Here is an 18565-nt window from a genome sequence, read left to right as displayed (position 1 = left end):
GTAATTAAACGTGGAAGAGAAAACATTTAAGACTCTTCAGCACTTTCTAATGGTATTAATTTCAATTTGGAAATGATCTGCTAAGTGCTGATGATAAAAAAAAAAACGATGAAAAGATTTGAGTAAGTTCAGTGGTTTCCAGGCTCTCCCTCACATTGGTACAACCAAATTACAGGTAATGTGAGAATAGTACTTTAGGAAGCTCCTGAGCCGTTCCTTTAAAACATGGCATTTAAGTATATTGGTCAGTAGCTGAATCGTCCTTAAAATAAGTCACTGTCATGCCCAGTGCTGAGAAGAAGTAGTATCAAAATGGTGTCCTCTAGGTTCAATGTTTCAAAGAGCTGAATTTACATTCACACTTGTAAAATTTTCAGTGAGGAACCTTTTTTGGATTTGGAAGCAGATAGAAAATCTATTGGATCTGACAAATGGAAACAGATACTGATCAAATTGTTGAGAAGACACCAAGCGAAAATGGATTTGCGTAAGCACCAAGTCTAACAATTAACGACTATATGCCATTTAAGGGCACTCATAGAAGGTAAGTATCAGAAACCATAAAAAGCTTTGTATGATTACCGGTTTCTCAATATATGAAAGAATAAGGCGTGATAATCATTAAACCAGCAGTCAGTGAAGGGCATCAAGAATTCAACTTTGGGCATTTGGTTGGCAAAGTATCTGGCTAAATAGCAGATTATTTTCTTGTTCAATGCTGAATCATTTCACATAGTTACCGTGTACAAGGTCTATGTGGAGACTGGGGCTTCCTCTGTATTTGCGCATAGATATATTTACAAACTCAAATAGATTTTTTAAAAAAATTCTTATTTGTGATTTGTGTTGTATGGGTGAGGGAGGCATAGGCAAAAAAAAGGTGTCAAGGGCCTGTGCCTGAAACGACATCAGCCCTTTTGCATGTGCAAATAAAGGGCCTAACGCCTGTTTGAGGCTCCCTGTGCAAAATTGGGTTTCCCTGCGGGCTGGCTGCATTCAGGAAAACCAGGTCTACATGCAGCCTAACCAGCAGTCCTTAAAGGGACCGGTGCAGGCCACCACCAAAAAGGTAACTTAAAAAAAATAATTACCTGAATGTGGAGCCAGGACGTGCAGGAGTACTCCTTCTGGCTCCACATTAAAACCATGGGCCGCTGCCAGCCACCGCTCAACACCCCTTCCTGATTGCCGCCTCGACATCCCCCACCCCGATCACCTCCTTCTTGCACAGATGGTGGCAACAACGTCACAGATCTCCGCCCCTCTTCCCTCTGCATTGTGCCCAGGAAATAAGCTTTTCGAGGGTGCAAAACAGAGGACAATCTGTCTTCCGCTCTATAATAACATTTCAGCAATACTGAATATCTTGATGTGGATTAAAAAAAATTGAAATAACCCTCAAACTACTTACTCAGATAAACCTTGGAACAGTATTGTTAACCTGGCTATCAGCTTAGTTGGGGCATAGACCAAGAGGGAAATGAGGATACTGTTTGTTCTATCAAAAAGTGCACTTTATTTGTTAAAAGAATCAGTAAGTAAACGGGCTAATATTGGACAAGGAAGTTCGTGTGCACACTACTAAAACTGCCAATATGAGTAACCTTTTGTCCCTTTATAAAAAAGTACAGAACTATAAACATTAAGCAACTTGGGTTACACCCTCTGTTCATACCTAACAGATAATCTTTTCAAAAAAGAGAGAACTCTACTAGGAGTAATTAACAACTTCACAAAGGACATCTGAAAGCACCACAGGAGAAAACCATGGTAACTCGATGCAACTTCCTCACGTGTTTAAATTGTGCAACTCCGCACAGTGATTACCTCTTTGTTCTAATGGCAAACATTCCATTTATAAATATCATGATGTTTGCAGTGACGAAATCCAAAGCTTATCTCGTCAACTTTAGCAACCTGTTTTGTTCTGACAAGAAAGAATGGGCCATTTGCTGGTGAATAATCTGTCCTGCTGGACTGCTTGTCTGACATCAAGTCATGGACAAGCCGCAACTTTCTCCAACCTAATACTGACAAGACTGAAGCCATCCTGTTTGGCCCCTGCCAAAAACTCTGTACCCTTGCCATCAACTCCATTTGCTCGCTCCGGCTGAACTTGATGGTGCACAATGTTGTTGCCTTGTTCAACATGGAGCGGAGTTGAACTTCTCTTAGGCAAGACTACTTACTTCCACCTCCACATGATGATCCACCTCTGCTCTATCTCAAACCCACGCTGCTGTAAGCCTTCTTCATGCACTTGTTACTTGCAGGCTAAACTTTTTCAATACCCTCTTTGATTGCCTACAAAGGTCCACCCTACATAAACTCCCAACTGTCCAAAGTTCTACTGTCCACATTTTATTGAGCATTAAGTATCCCTCACCATGACCCTATCCTCACCAAACCAGTAGCTCCCCATTTCGCCTGCCCACTGAACTTAAAATCCTTATCCACTCTACCTTGGTAACTTTCTCCAACCCCACATCCTAGCTTGTGCTCTTCTGACTCTAGTCTTCTGAGCATTCTCTCCCATCCCTACCCCAATGGCACCAGAGCCTTGGCTTTAATCTCTGCAATTCCACCCACTAAACCTCCTTCACCACCTTCAAAAGCTTCCTCAAAAACTATATCTTTTTTGAATTAAAACTTCCTCAATTGAATCATATGGCAATGATTATGCTTCAGAAGTTGGAATTTGTAGATTCTGGAGTCTTTTTCTTCCCCTCAAAAAATCATTTCTTCCTACTGGAAGAAAGACAAAAAGAACTCCTTGATGATGGAAGGAAAAATGACTTGGGACTGGTCTCTAAGCTGTGTGTGAATATGGCTGCTATTGATGGGCAGTTCAAAATTAGATTGGATGGGCATTCCAATGCTGTGAACATGCATGAAAATGGGGTGCGATCGTACATAGACAGAGCCCTTTTCTTAAATGCAGCAGCTGATATCTCAACCTTACTGTCCAGTTTTCATTCTCAAAATTACTCTGCAGCCACTCTAAGCATTTATGTAATTTGGGATCTGAGTGACCTCATCTGTATTAAATAGAATATGCGTTTCTGAAACAGAGATTTGCTCAGCAATTTTCCTTCTGTGTTAGGCTTTTTTAAGGAGGATAATTAATAAGGAATAATAGCTATTTATAAAGATGTTTATTCTAACATTCTCAGCAACATTAGAATTCTCTGGAAATAGGCCCTGCATATAATTTCTAAGGACATATGAAAATTAAATTACTTCACTGGCAAACTGATCTATTGTCACTTTAGAGGAAGGGGCCATGAATACGTTACTTGACAAATCTCAAAATAATCACACTGAGTGTGCATTTATTGACGAAAAAAACAGTTTTTCCCACTAAGTGCTGACATACTTTACTTTGAGCCACTCTGGAATGATCCAGTTCAACCTGTTGACCCAGGTGTTATTTTACCAACTTATCAAGTGCTGTCAGGACTTTGACTGCACAAAAGCAAAAGCGAACTCAATCCCAGGCAACGCACGGTGCTGCAGAGATAAGAGGATCCCCTCTGTGTCAAAAAAAAGGATGTGCTGTCCTACAAGGATACAAAACAGCAGGGGCCAGATAACATTTACATGCTCAGAGCTCAATGCTGAGCATATGTCCATCTGTATTTGAAATCACAGGTGCATGGCATGACTAAGAGGATGTCCTGTATCTTTTACAAGTTGAAATGGTAAACAGCAAAACAATTGGAGCTTGTAGGCTGCATCTTTCTTGTAACAATAAAGTGCATTGTATTAGGTCATGTTACAATCCTTTGCTCCTTTTGACTCACTCAAAAGGATCCTGCTTTTAATCTTGATATCTGAATGGTCAACACAAATAAAGTATGAAATTGGTTTTCATTTTAAAAAGTTGTTGATCTCCACAGCATGGATCACAGACAAAATTATTAAACAGAATTATAAAATCTTAAGCAGAACATTAAAAATGCTATTCCATAATTATTGGTGTGTTTTCTCCATATCATTTTTAGAATATCTTACTTCTTTGCTAATATTCGGCGTGCAATTCTCAGTGTAATTAGTACAGTTACCCTTTACCAGATTCCTTCTATTGTTTTAAAATATCTTGGATCAGAGTTTCCGCTAGATTACGCAGGCTTTATCAGCGCAATCCAGCCGAACTGTTGCAAAACATCGCGGAATTTCATTTTACGCTTGGCATAATTTATGGCTAGTGTAATTTGAGTTACCGTGATGTTTTGTGCTGGCTATATATTTAAAAAAAAATCGCTGAAGCCGACCCCGCCCACAAAACTGGCCATGTTCCCCGCTTGAAACACCGAGGATGGCGAATTTCCACCGAATGCGCCCGCCTGCGGCCGTTCGAGGAGGGTCTTCAAATTACGCTAGCTTTCTTAGGCACTAGTAGGTACAGTTTAAATGTTTTAAAATTTTAATAAAATATTAATTTACTAAGAAACTGACTAGTGTACACCAATGAAAGTAGGAAATGCTTCAGTTTAGTTTTTTTTTGAGTCATTGTCAGTGAATTTCAATCAGGTTACTCACAGGCAGAAGACTGGACAATTTATTAAAAATGCTTATTTTTAGTGATAAACCTGTCTTCAGCTGGATTAATAAAACTGCACCAGGTTACCATTCTTAAATACATCAATTAATATTTTTTATTGCAAAAAAAAAATGATTACGCTGTTAAGCTAGTGAGTTATGCTGATGCATGGCAGATTTTACGTTTGTGATTATGTTACAGCGGAAACTCCAGGCCCTTGTAAATGTAATTTTGTACAAGATCACAACACACGTGACACTTTGGGCATTATTTTAAATGGGAAAAACGGGTGGGTTGGGGGCGGGGGCACAATAAAAATGTTTAAAATCTAAAACCCGCCCACTTCCTGTTTTAACGGAGATGGGACGAGAGGCGGACGACCAATCCGCTCTCGGGAGGCAGTCGGTCAGCGAAAGCTTTCAAGGAGCCGGCGGGCCTCCATTTTTACAAATGTTTTTGTTTTTAACCCCTGGGGACCGGGATTCCCAGGCCTTCTCCTTCACGCCATGTGAGGAGGCGAGAAGGCCCAAAACTGCAGGTAAGTAACTTTATCGCGTTGCTTGTGGGCCTGGAGGAGCAGGAGTGCATCCCTCAGGCCCAACTAGCCCACCTGCAGCGACCCTACAAATGCGATCGACCGAAGCACCCCCCCCCCACCGACAACAGCCCCCTCCCACCACGATCTCCGACCTCCCTCCACGATCACCGACCCCGCAATGACATCGACCCCTCCAACCTGGTGACCCCCGACCCTCTCCGATGACTGAGGCCCCCCCCCACCATCTAACACTTACCTGTTCACATCCTCTCCCTACTTCCGGGTTTCCAGTCAGGAATTCCACCCCCCCCGCCCCTCGATAAAATCATGCCCTTTGTGTTTATGGTTTTAAATCATGTACTTGCTCCTTAACAATATAAATTGAGATTAAATCTAGGATTGTTTTTATTAAAGCAATCGCTGTGTAAATAAGTCTAAATAACAAGGGGACCCAGATGCAGGGGGCATAGGACGATCGGCCCTACAACACCTTCACACAAAAGGCGATGCGCATGGAGTAGCTCAGCCATGGAGACAGTGGAAGCAGAAGCTGTTATTAATTTTAAGAGGGGGATGGATACATTTTTGAAGGGTATCAGAGGTGAAGGGGAGGGGGGGGGGGGGGAATGAATTTTGTGACCTTTGTGACTAACCCAATGGTCTTTTCCCGTCCAACATTTTAACCGTTTACTACCTTATACCACTCCATAATAGGTCCTCTCTCAGTGCCTTATCTCAAGGCAACTTTCTCCAATCTTTTCTCATATCTCTGAAGCTAAAAAGTAGCCTCATGCCTTTTCTCTTAACTGTCTCCGCAACTTGAATGTTTCTCTTGTCTTAGTGACCAGAACTGGACACAGTATTTGAGGTATAGTCTGACCAGAGCACTATGGAGTTTGAGTATGACTTCCTTTGGCTTGTACTCTATTGTGTTGTAGCGCTTTCCCCAATTTGTGCTGCTGTAGATCTGCGGGTATGGTATTGACGAACGAATCTTCATGTCTTGAAAGATGTTACACTTGTCTTTTAGTGAGATGTTGTTAAACAAACCTCCCCCAATGAATTTTCTTAAGTTATTCCCTCATTTGTATGAAGTAACCCTTTTAAAATTCTACATACTGGCAAGTTTACATAGGGGTTGCCACCAGATGTGAGAGATCTGCACATCAAGATCCATTGGTGCAAGCACCCCTCGAAGGCCAATGCCAAAAACAGCTTTTCTCTTTCCTGTTGTTGTAACCACTTTGTAGTATGAAAGGCACAGTTTCATTAACTGGATGGATAAATAGAGTATAAAACAGTCCAAGATCCAATTTTCATATACAACTAATTCAGTGTAGCGATGGAATAACAGCGATATAATGTAACAAAAGCAAATTGAGAATAAAGCCATTTGGTTCCTGTGCAGATGTTAGAAGAGCAGGAAGAAGGGACCAACAGGAGGTCAGGGAGATGCAAGGCCATAGGATAAGGACCAGTAGCATCCCAGCATCTACTATTAACCCACGTAATGTGCATACAAAAGGTCAAATATATACTTTTGAGCCACTATGGAAAAATTCTCTTACGTACATATGTTTTTTTTAAATTTGAGGTACGTTTGGTGAAATCTAATTTCCTTTGTTGAAAGGTCACTGTTTTAGGAACTCGATCATTAGCAGGCTGTCAGCCTTGGCTCAGTGGTAGCACTCTCGCTTTTGAATTAAAAGGTTGTGAATTCAATCCCCACTCTAGACTTGAGTACATAATCTAGGCTGACACTTCAGTGCAGTAGTGAGGGGAGTGCTGCACTGTAGGAGGTGCTATCTTTCAGATGAGATGTTAAACCAAGATCATGCCTGCCCCCTCAGGTGGAAGTAAAAGATCCCACAGTGCTATTCAAAAAAGAGCAGGGAAGTTTTCACCGGTGTCGTGGCCAATATTTATCCCTCAATCAACATCACTAAAACAGATTATCTGGTGATTATCACACTGCTGTTTGTGGGACCTTGCTGTGCGCTGGTGTTTTGGCCAGTATTTATCTCTCAAACAAAACAACTAAAAAAAAATTATCTGGTCATTTATCTCTCAGCTGTTTGTGGAACCTTGCTGTGTATAAACTGGCTGCTGTGTTTCCCTACAATACAACAGTGACTACACTTCAAAAGTAGTTCATGGGAGCACTTTGGGATGTCCCGAGGACATGAAAGGTGCTATATAAATGCAAGTTCTTGCATTATGGGTATAATTTTAACAAAAAGTTCTAGACTTTCCCTCCCCTTTACTCTTAATATAGATGAAAATAACTGCTTCATGTGTGAAATTATAGCAATAGAACCAATTACATATGTCCTGCACTTTCAATGTGATCTTTCCATCAAAATAAAATCTCCTTGTCCATTAGCTTCACCTGCCAAATTAAGTTCTCAAAAATTGCAAACTACAACAATTCTAGTGACTGGATATTAGATTCACAAACTGATAAGCCTCCAGGACGACTGATCCTAAAGTAAATGATCCTGTCTATTATTTGGCTCCTACAATAGGAGCTGTTTACGGCAGTTTGACATACCTCTAATATTCTGTCTGCAATGACGTACTTACATTGTGCTCTATATGCAGAAAATCACTGTGGGAGTACCTTCACCACACGGACTGCAGCGGTTCAAGAAGGCAGCTCACCATCACCTTCTCAAGAGCAATTAGGGATGGGCAATAAATGCTGGCCATTCATCCCATGAATGAACAAAAAAAAAATGAAGCATTAAGGAATCACTTGATATGTTAACACTATAAATGTTTAATATTGCAAAGTAAATAAGTGGGTAACGTAGCACCATTAATGTCACACCCACTTTTAATATCCAGATCTGCTTGGACAAATAATATCCTCATTATACTACACTCAAGAATGGTTTTTGGCTGCTATTTTTGTAACACTACTCCCAAGAGTGAAGCCGTTTCCCCATTACAAACCAGGTCACTTCCAAGTGAAAACCTCACAGCAGTATAAGTACTTGCTTGCTGCAGCATAAATGCTTGGTGGCATTGTCATAGTGTGAGCAGTCAGGATAACTGGCCAACCTTGAAATCTCCTATTACGTGGATTTCAGAGCACGCAGCAGGTATTAAACAGAGATTGTAAACATAATGGCAGCATTATACAGGAATATCGGCATCAGTTCAGACGATGATTCAAAGTAACAGTTCAGTCTTTGCAGTAGTTTATTACATGCCAAAAAGAACACGTATTTACTGGGTTATAACCCTTTCAGGCACGCATTGTTCTTTATGCAAATAAACTGAGGGATTCAAAGAACATTGAGTGGTTTACAACGGCTAGTGGAGCCCTTCAATTAAGATTATAGTTTCTATACCTGATTGGTATGTATTCTAAATACCACCAATGTAGTGTTATATAAAGATGTGGAGAGACTGTTCATGTGCTTTGCGTCCCTGATCCTGATGAGAGCACTAGAAGATGGATTACTGCAGATGATTGAGCGTGCTTTCAATGTACGAGATAACAACTTGCATTTATATAGGGCCTTTAACATAGAAAAATGCCCAATGGAAATTCACAGAGGCATAAGAGGAAAAAAATGGACACTGAGCCAAAGTAGATATTAGAAGGGGTGACCAAAGGCTTGGCCAAAGAGGTGATTTTTAAGGTCTTAAAGGAGAAGAGGGAAGTGGAGAAGCGGAGAAATTCTAGAACACGGAGCCTAGGCTGTTGACAGCATGGCCGCCAATGGTAGGGCGAAGGGAGGATGGAAATGCACAGGTGGCCGGAGTCTGAAAAACAGAGAGTTCAGTGGTGGGGATATAAAGCTGGAGGAGGCTACAAAGACAGAATGGTGAGGTCATGAAGCGATTTAAACACGGATGAGAATTTTAAATTTGAGGCATGGTGGGCTGGAAGGACTGGGGTGATGGGCCAATTGCACTTGGTGTGGAATAGGATATGGGCAGCAGAATTTTGGATCAGCTAAAGTTTATGGAGGGTGGAAGGTGGGAGGCTGGCTAGGAGAAAATTGGAATAGTCGAGTCAGGAGGTAACAAAGCATGGATGAGAATTTCAATAGCAGATGGACTGAGGCAGGGGCAGAGTTGGACAATGTTACATAGGTGGTTCTGATGAAGAGGATATGGGGGTCAGAAGTTCATCTCAGAGTTAATAGGATGCCAAGGCTGCAATCAGTCCGGTTCAGGCTGGGAGGTGAAGTCGTATGGAGATTGAAGCGGGGGCTGAAGACGATGACTTTGAAATTCCCAATATTTAGCTGGGGGAAACTGGTTCATCCAAGATTGGATGTCTAACAAGCAGTCTGACAGTATTGAGGCAGTGAAGGGGTTGACAGAGGTGATGGACAGGTAGAACTGGTTCCATCAGTGTACAATAGGCAAAACATATATTGTGTAAATATTTTTTGCCAATCAACTTTTTACAAATGTCAAACAAATCAAACTCCCTTCTTGTATGGGTCATACGTCTGTTCAAATTTCCCTTTAATTTGAGGTGACCTGTTCCCTAGGCACCTTTAAGTCAGTTTGCCCTCTCTTTAAGCCTACCACCATCACTGCATTTGGTAATGGGAAATGGGTCATTCTTACCAAAGGTATATGGTTTTTTAGGGGGGGGGGGGTGGGGGGAGGGAAGGGGAAGAGGGGAAGGAAGAGGAACGCAGCCAAGATTTTTGCATTGCCATTGAGCAGAAATACTATCTGGGTTAGCACAATTGTGATTTGTGCTACATTGAAAATTTGGGACTATGTAGTTATTATCCAGCATAGTACTAAGATTCCAGGGTGAATATCAACCTACTCCAACCCTGGTCAATAAGAAATTCAATTTGTCAGGCACAAATAGTTCTGATAGTACTGCAGAATGCATGGAATGACAAAAGGCCACTTTGCTTAATAACTGCAACTGACTCTCCATTGTCCTCAAGGTAAATGATGCAAGATTTCTCAATATCTCTAACCTTATATCCTTTGTAATTCATCGTTCCTTGGCATTGACCCAACAGCTCAGGAGTCATCAGGTCCCACAAAGCATTAAAATCATCTTTACCTGTACTTATCATTAGAACTCTCAATTCCAACCAGATATTCATCCAGTTTTTTTTAAGTTATAAGAACATAAGAAATAGGAGCAGCAGTAGACCATACAGCCCCTCGAGCCTGCTCCGCCATTCAATAAGATCATAGCTGATCTTCTACCACAACTCCACTTTCCTGCCTTATCCCCATATACCTTGATTCCCTTAGTGTCCAAAAATCTATCAATCTCAGCCTTGAATGTACTCAACGACTGAGCATTCACAGCCCTCTGGGGTAGACAATTCCAAAGATTCACTACCCTTTGAGTGAAGAAATTTCCCTTCACCTCAGTCCTAAATGGCCGACTCCTTATCCTGAGACTATGCTCCCTAATTCTAGACTCTCTAGCCAGGGGAAACAACCTCTCAGCATCTAAGTTGTTAATTGATACAGCATTGACTGTTTCAGTTGAGTGTCCATTCAACATATCCATTATTTAGAGAAAAAAAATTCTTCTAATCTCAAATTTTGCGAATACCTAGTTACCTGCCAACCCTTGCAACTGGGGCTAAAAATTCCACTAATAGAGCTCCCAATTGAGTAAACGAACCACGTAGTTTGGTTACTGAGCCAATGAGATTATGGGTAGGATTTTCGTTTTAGCTGGGTGGTAATATGGCGGAACAGATTGCATGCCCTTATGGAACCTGCTCTATTTTCATTCCATTCGTCGCCTGGACAGTAACGTAGCGGAGCAAATCGCCCGTCTGATTTTCATTCCATTGAAATCAAGGAAGGAAAATCAGGCAGGTTCTATAAGGGGCTTGTGATCAGCTCGGCAAGATTACCACCCAGGCAGTGAAAATGAAAATTTATTCCTATATCTGTACTAAATTCAACCCCTAGTCTGTGTTAAGTCAGCTCATTCAGCAGGGATCATAAGGGAGAACTACAATTGGCCCAGAGTCTCCGTGCTAGGGTAAGGCTCTGATCTTGATCGCTACTGGAAGTGCACATGTATGGACATTGGCTAAGGACAGTTGTGATGCACCCAATGTTGAATTGCTGGTCACAGTTGCTCGTAGCACTGCCTTTAGGCGAGTAAGGTGAGAAGCCGGAGCAAAAAATTGGAGGATTTACAATAATACAGGAAGGGATTAAAAAGCATTATCTCATTTATAGCACGGAAATAATTTAAAAGAGGAAAACCCTTGCACTTGAATCTCAAATCAATCCTTGTGCAATCCTCACAGCATGTTTTCAAGCTCTTACCTCCTCTCCTGGCTGGAAATTCTCATGGCACAGTGGACAGTGGTTGGCAATTTTCTCAGGCTTGGCAGCTGCAGGGTTACAGGAAAAACACTTCATAACTTTCCACATCATGCACATGAATTCTTTACATTTTGTTCCAACTTTATAGATAAACTTTCTACTATAAATTTGCGATGTGTACAAAAATATCCACAGATTTACGTATGCCAACATATTTTTGATCTACTGGACTGCTGACTTGATCAGTTTCCAATTCTTCCACACTGCTGACTAAGCACTTTAGCCCATTTTCCAAGTCAGAAATAATTTGATATTCAAGAACCCAAAAACACTGACCTAGTCCAGATTCCAGAGGTTTTATAGTGTGGGAGACATCTCAGTAAAGAGACTAGAGGGCCTTGTCATAAGAACATAAGAAATAGGAGCAGGAGTAGGCCAATCGGCCCCTCGAGCCTGCTCCGCCATTCAATAAGATCATGGCTGATCTGATCCTAACCTCAAATCTAAATTCATGTCCAATTTCCTGCCCACTCCCCATAACCCCTAATTCCCTTTACTTCTAGGAAACTGTCTATTTCTGTTTTAAATTTATTTAATGATGTAGCTTCCACAGCTTCCTGGGGCAGCAAATTCCACAGACCTACTACCCTCTGAGTGGAGAAGTTTCTCGTCATCTCAGTTTTGAAAGAGCAGCCCCTTATTCTAAGATTATGCCCCCTAGTTCTAGTTTCACCCATCCTTGGGAACATCCTTACCGCATCCACCCGATCAAGCCCCTTCACAATCTTATATGTTTCAATAAGATCGCCTCTCATTCTTCTGAACTCCAATGAGTAGAGTCCCAATCTACTCAACCTCTCCTCATATATCCACCCCCTCATCCCCGGGATTAACCGAGTGAACCTTCTTTGTACTGCCTCGAGAGCAAGTATGTCTTTTCTTAAGTATGGACACCAAAACTGTATGCAGTATTCCAGGTGCGGTCTCACCAATACCTTATATAACTGCAGCAATACCTCCCTGTTTTTATATTCTATCCCCCGAGCAATAAAAGCCAACATTCCGTTGGCCTTCTTGATCACCTGCTGCACCTGCAAACTAACTTTTTGATTTTCTTGCACTAGGACCCCCAGATCCCTTTGTACTGCAGTACTTTCCAGTTTCTCGCCATTAAGATAATAACTTGCTCTCTGATTTTTCCTGCCAAAGTGCATAACCTCACATTTTCCAATATTGTATTGCATCTGCCAAATCTCCGCCCACTCACCCAGCCTGTCTATATCCCCTTGTAGGTTTTTTATGTCCTCCTCACTCTCTACTTTCCCTCCCATCTTTGTATCATCTGCAAACTTTGATATGTTACACTCGGTCCCCTCCTCCAAATCGTTAATATAGATTGTAAAGAGTTGGGGACCCAGCACCGACCCCTGCGGAACACCACTGGCTACAGGTTGCCAGTCCGAGAATGAACCATTTATCCCAACTCTCTGCTTCCTGTTAGATAACCAATCCTCCACCCATGCCAGAATATTACCCCCAATCCAGTGATTCTTTATCTTGAGCAATAATCTTTTATGTGGCACCTTGTCGAATGCCTTCTGGAAGTCTAAATACACTACCGTCCACTGGTTCCCCTTTATCCACCCTGTACGTTATATCCTCAAAGAACTCAAGCAAATTTGTCAGACATGACTTCCCCTTCGTAAAGCCATGCTGACTTTGTCCTATTAAATTATGTTTATCCAAATGTTCTGCTACTGTCTCCTTAATAATAGACTCCAAAATTTTACCCACCACAGATGTTAAGCTAACTGGTCTATAATTTCCAGCCTTCTGTCTACTACCCTTTTTAAATAAGGGTGTTACATTAGCAGTTTTCCAATCCGCCGGGACCTTTGCCGAGTCCAGAGAGTTTTGGAAAATTATTACCAAAGCATCCACAATCCCTACTGCCACTTCCCTCAAGACCCTAGGATGTAAGCCATCAGGTCCAGGGGATTTATCCACCTTGAGTCCCATTAATTTACTGAGTACCAATTCCTTAGTGATTTTAATCGTATTTAGCTCCTCCCCCACTAGAGCCCCCTGTTTGTCCAGTGTTGGGATATTCTTAGTGTCCTCTACTGAATTTGTTCAGCATTTTTGCCATCTCTATGTTTCCCACCATTAATTTCCCGGTCTCATCCTCTAAGGGACGTACGTTTGCCTTAGCCACCCTTTTTCTTTTTATATAACTGTAGAAACTCTTGCTATCTGTTTTTATGTTTTTTGCTAATTTATTTTCATAATCTATCTTCCCTTTCTTAATCAATCCTTTCGTTACTTTTTGCTGTCTTTTGAAGACTTCCCAATCTTCTATCCTCCCACTAAGTTTGGCTACCTTATATGTCCTTATATGAGACCAGAGGGCCTTGTCCAAACTCCTCTTCTTACACTTTGCCGCTGATGTTCTGTTGCTGTCCTAAATCAGTTGCGCATAGGAATTGGATCTTGGGTTGTCATATACCCTGTTTCTACATCCAGTTGGAAAAACTGTCTCTTTCATTCTGCAAGGTGGCTTCAATAACAGGAAAGAGAAAGCTGCAATACATTTGCCTTAGAGGGATGCTTGTGTCATCTGCAAGCACTGGCAATCCTATTATAAGATTGTTGAATTTGGTAAGACTGGCATTGGGAAAAGACCCTTTTTCACTGGGTCTTTCTGGCAGGCAGTCTTAGCAAATCCAGCAAATTTTCATTGGGATTGCCATCGGGGGGTAGGCCTGCATGCTGGTAATTGGCAGCACAAGCACCCCACTAATGCCAATGTAAAAGCAGCTAACATATCACGGTTGCTGACTTCCTACCTTTCAAATGCTTCTCAAAAAGTGAAAAGTGGGGGAAATGCAAATTAAAGTTCCCTCCGCTGCGACTTTAGTTGATTTTTTGAACTAAATCATCAAGAACAAAGTGTTTTAATTGCAAGTCTATGAGGGGTAAGAGGCAGATGGGCTGGTGACAGACATGTTAATTTCTCGTTGGAAACCCATCTATTTAACTAACTAGTATCTATATTAGCATTTATTCTCAATCCTCTAAATTCCTGATGTGTATAATGGCAAACAAGAGCTCAATAATCCAGCTTCTTTGCTACTATAAACAGGATAGTATACCAGTCAATGAATATTTCCATGTCCAAGAATCAAACAGCCACTTCAAGAAGAAGTGGCTCTGTCGTACGCTACTGTTGTCATGCTGCGTAATCTGTTCTATTTACACTGCTGGGAGAATTCCACCACACCTGCTGCAACACAAAAACAACTGCACATGATCACTCAGCTTACCCATGGCCACAGAAAATAATGCACCTCATGCAGTGGTTCTCTGCTCATCTGATGACGTGGAGATGCTGGTGATGGAGTGGGGTGGACAAATGTAAGGAATCTTACAACACCAGGTCATAGTCCAACAATTTTATTTTAAAATCACAAGCTTTCGGAGATTATCTCCTTCGTCAGGTGAGTGAGTGAGTGAAAGGTTCTCAAATCGCATATCTTATATTAGGCTGGGACACGCTCACACCAATCAAAGGTGTCGTTGGTGTTCAGACAGGTTAGCCATGGAAAACAGTTCTGAATACACAATGGGTCAAATTACAAAGCCAGAGAGAGAAAGAGACCCGAAAGGCAGAGAGAGAGAGAGAGAGAGAGAGAGAGAATGTCCAGTTGCATTAAAAACAGATAACTTTTTTTACCCCTGCTGGTGGGGTTACGTGTAGCGTGACATGAACCCAAGATCCCGGTTGAGGCCGTCCTCATGGGTGCGGAACTTGGCTATCAATTTCTGCTCGACGATTTTGCGTTGTCGTGTGTCTCGAAGGCCGCCTTGGAGAACGCTTACCCGAAGATCGGTGGCTGAATGTCCTTGACTGCTAAAGTGTTCCCCGACTGGGAGGGAACCCTCCTGTCTGGCGATTGTTGCGCGGTGTCCGTTCATCCGTTGTCGCAGTGTCTGCATGGTCTCGCCAATGTACCATGCTCCGGGGCATCCTTTCCTGCAACGTATGAGGTAGACAACGTTAGCCGAGTCACAGGAGTATGAACCATGTACCTGGTGGGTGGTGTCCTCTCGTGTGATAGTGGTATCTGTGTCGATGATCTGGCATGTCTTGCAGAGGTTGCCGTGGCAGGGTTGTGTGGTGTCGTGGACGCTGTTCTCCTGAAAGCTGGGTAATTTGCTGTGATCAATGGTCTGTTTGAGGTTGGGTGGCTGTTTGAAGGCGAGTAGTGGAGGCGTGGGGATGGCATTAGCTAGGTGTTCGTCGTCATCTATGACATGTTGAAGGCTGCGGAGAACATGGCGTAGTTTCTCCGCTCCGGGGAAGTACTGGACGACGAAGGGTACTCTGTTGGTTGCGTCCCGTGTTTATCTTCTGAGGAGGTCTATGCGATTTTTCGCTGTGGCCCGTCGGAACTGTCGATTCACAAGTCGAGCGTCATATCCCGTTCTTACGAGGGCGTCTTTCAGCGTCTGTAGGTGTCCATCGTGTTCCTCCTCATCTGAGCAGATCCTGTGTATTCACAGGGCCTGTCCATAGGGGATGGCCTCTTTGACGTGGTTAGGGTGGACGCTGGAAAAGTGGAGCATCGTGAGGTTGTCCGTGGGCTTGCGGTAGAGTGAGGTGCCCGTCTTTGATGGAGATTTGTGTGTCCAAGAAAGAAACCGATTCTGAGAAGTAGTCCATGGTGAGTTTGATGGTGGGATGGAACTTGTTGATGTTATCGTGTAGTCTCTTCAGTGATTCTTCGCCGTGGGTCCATAGGAAGAAAATGTCGTCGATGTATCTGGTGTATAGCGTTGGTTGGAGGTCCTGTGCAGTGAAGAAGTCCCGCTCGAACTTGTGCATGAAAATGTTGGCTAATTGGGGTGCGAATTTGGTCCCCATGGCTGTTCCGTGTGTTTGGGTAAAGAACTGGTTATCGAAGGTGAAGACATTGTGATCCAGGATGAAGCGGATGAGTTGTAGGATGGCGTCTGGAGATTGGCTGTTGTTGGTGTTGAGTACTGAGGCTGTTGCAGCGATGCCGTCATCGTGGGGGATACTGGTGTAGAGTGCCGAGACGTCCGTCGTGGTGAGAAGTGTTCCTGGTTCAACTGGTCCGTGGGTGCTGAGTTTTTGTAGGAAGTCTGTAGTGTCGCGACAGAAGCTGGGGGTTCCCTGTACGATGGGTTTCAGGATGCCCTCGACGTATCCAGAGAGGTTCTCACACAGGGTTCCGTTGCCTGATACGATAGGACGTCCGGGTGTGTTGGCTTTGTGTATCTTTGGGAGGCAGTAGAAGTCTCCTATGCGGGGAGTACGTGGGATGAGAGCACGTAGGATGCTTTGAAGGTCTGGATCGAAGGTCTTGATCAGTTTGTTGAGCTGGTGGGTGTGTTCTTTGGTCGGATCTGCGGGTAACCATCTGTAGTGTTCCTGGTTGTCCAGTTGTCGGTATGCTTCTTTGCAATAGTCCGTTCTGTTCTGTATGACGACGGCTCCTCCTTTGTCCGCTGGTTTGATGACGATGTTGCGGTTGGTCTTGAGAGCGTCGATGGCGTTGCGTTGTGCTCGGGTGACATTCTGGACTGTCTTGTGAGTGCGGCTAATGAATCTGGCGTTGATGCATCTCCTGACAGCTTGAGCATACATGTCAAGCTTAGGGCAGCGACCATCCGGAGGAGTCCAGTTTGACTCTTTCCTCTTCGGTTGCTGTACCGCGGATCCCTCTGTCTGCTGTTCCGGATCGTTGATTGTCTCATTGGGTTTGCTGCTAAAATCTTGGGATTTGTGGAAGAATTCCCGGAGTCTCATTCTCCTGATGTCCGCCGCGAGACCGATGGGGTCCATTTTGGTGGTGGGGCAGAAATTGAGCCCTCGGCTGAGAACTTCGATATCGTCTAGTTGAAGGAGTGGTCGGACAAATTGACGATAGACTTCCCTATGGTTGCAACCATGGTATCGGGGAAGGCTTGGTTGATGCTGGTGGTGATGCCGAGTTTCTCAAGCTTCCTGCTCTTGGTTTTCATGTAGGCAGCGTAGTTCCGTTGCCTCGTCTGTTTGGCGGTGTCTCGTAGCTGGTCTGCTGTGTCCTGAGTACAGGTTGAGAGTATGGACTCTATCTTGGTTTCGAGGTTGCGGCGTCTGCTGTAGAGACGCAACAACAGAGTACTCTTCGTCGTCTAGTACTTCCCCGGAGCGGAGAAACTACGCCATGTTCTCCGCAGCCTTCAACATGTCATCGATGACGACGAACACCTCACTAAGGCCATCCCCACACCTCCACTACTCGCCTTCAAATAGCCACTCAACCTCAAACAGACCATCATTCGCAGCAAATTACCCAGCTTTCAGGAGAACAGCGTCCACGACACCACACAACCCTGCCACGGTAACCTCTGCAAGACATGCCAGATCATCGACACAGATACCACCATCACATGAGAGGACATCGCCCACCAGGTACGTGGTTCATACTCCTGTGACTCGGCTAACGTTGTCTACCTCATACGTTGCAGGAAAGGATGCCCCGGAGCATGGTACATTGGCGAGACCATGCAGACACTGCGACAACGGATGAACGGACACCGCGCAACAATCGCCAGACAGGAGGGTTCCCTCCCAGTCGGGGAACACTTTAGCAGTCAAGGACATTCAGCCACCGATCTTCGGGTAAGCGTTCTCCAAGGCGGCCTTCGAGACACACGACAACGCAAAATCGTCGAGCAGAAATTGATAGCCAAGTTCCTCACCCATGAGGACAGCCTCAACTGGGATCTTGAGTTCATGTCACGCTACACGTAACCCCACCAGCAGGGGAAAAAAAAGTTATCTGTTTTTAATGCAACTGGACATTCTCTCTCTCTCTGCCTTTCGGGTCTCTTTCTCTCTCTGGCTTTGTAATCTGACCCATTGTGTATTCAGAACTGTTTTCCATGGCTAACCTGTCTGAACACCAACGACACCTTTGATTGGTGTGAGCGTGTCCCAGTCTAATATAAGATATGCGATTTGAGAACCTTTCACTCACTCACTCACCTGACGAAGGAGATAATCTCCGAAAGCTTGTGATTTTAAAATAAAATTGTTGGACTATAACCTGGTGTTGTAAGATTCCTTACATCTGATGACAGCATTGCTGCCTTGTTCACATTTTAATGCTGCCACCAGA

At 43.4% G+C, this 18565-nt stretch overlaps 1 protein-coding gene across 1 annotated transcript in view; it reads right to left on the bottom strand.

Moving 5' to 3' along the window:
* The window catches only part of cep104 (centrosomal protein 104), a 258478-nt gene that overhangs the window by 39127 nt on the left and 200786 nt on the right, over positions 1-18565 (bottom strand). The window contains exon 21 of the mRNA XM_067970659.1: positions 11376-11443. Within this exon, the coding sequence (XP_067826760.1) occupies positions 11376-11443 (68 nt within the window). The remainder of the gene's footprint in view (positions 1-11375; positions 11444-18565) is intronic.

The sequence above is a fragment of the Heptranchias perlo genome, chromosome 32 (genome assembly GCF_035084215.1).
Source record: "Heptranchias perlo isolate sHepPer1 chromosome 32, sHepPer1.hap1, whole genome shotgun sequence".
NCBI classification, from domain to species: Eukaryota; Metazoa; Chordata; class Chondrichthyes; order Hexanchiformes; family Hexanchidae; genus Heptranchias; species Heptranchias perlo.
This window is presented reverse-complemented; position numbering and strand designations above follow the sequence as displayed.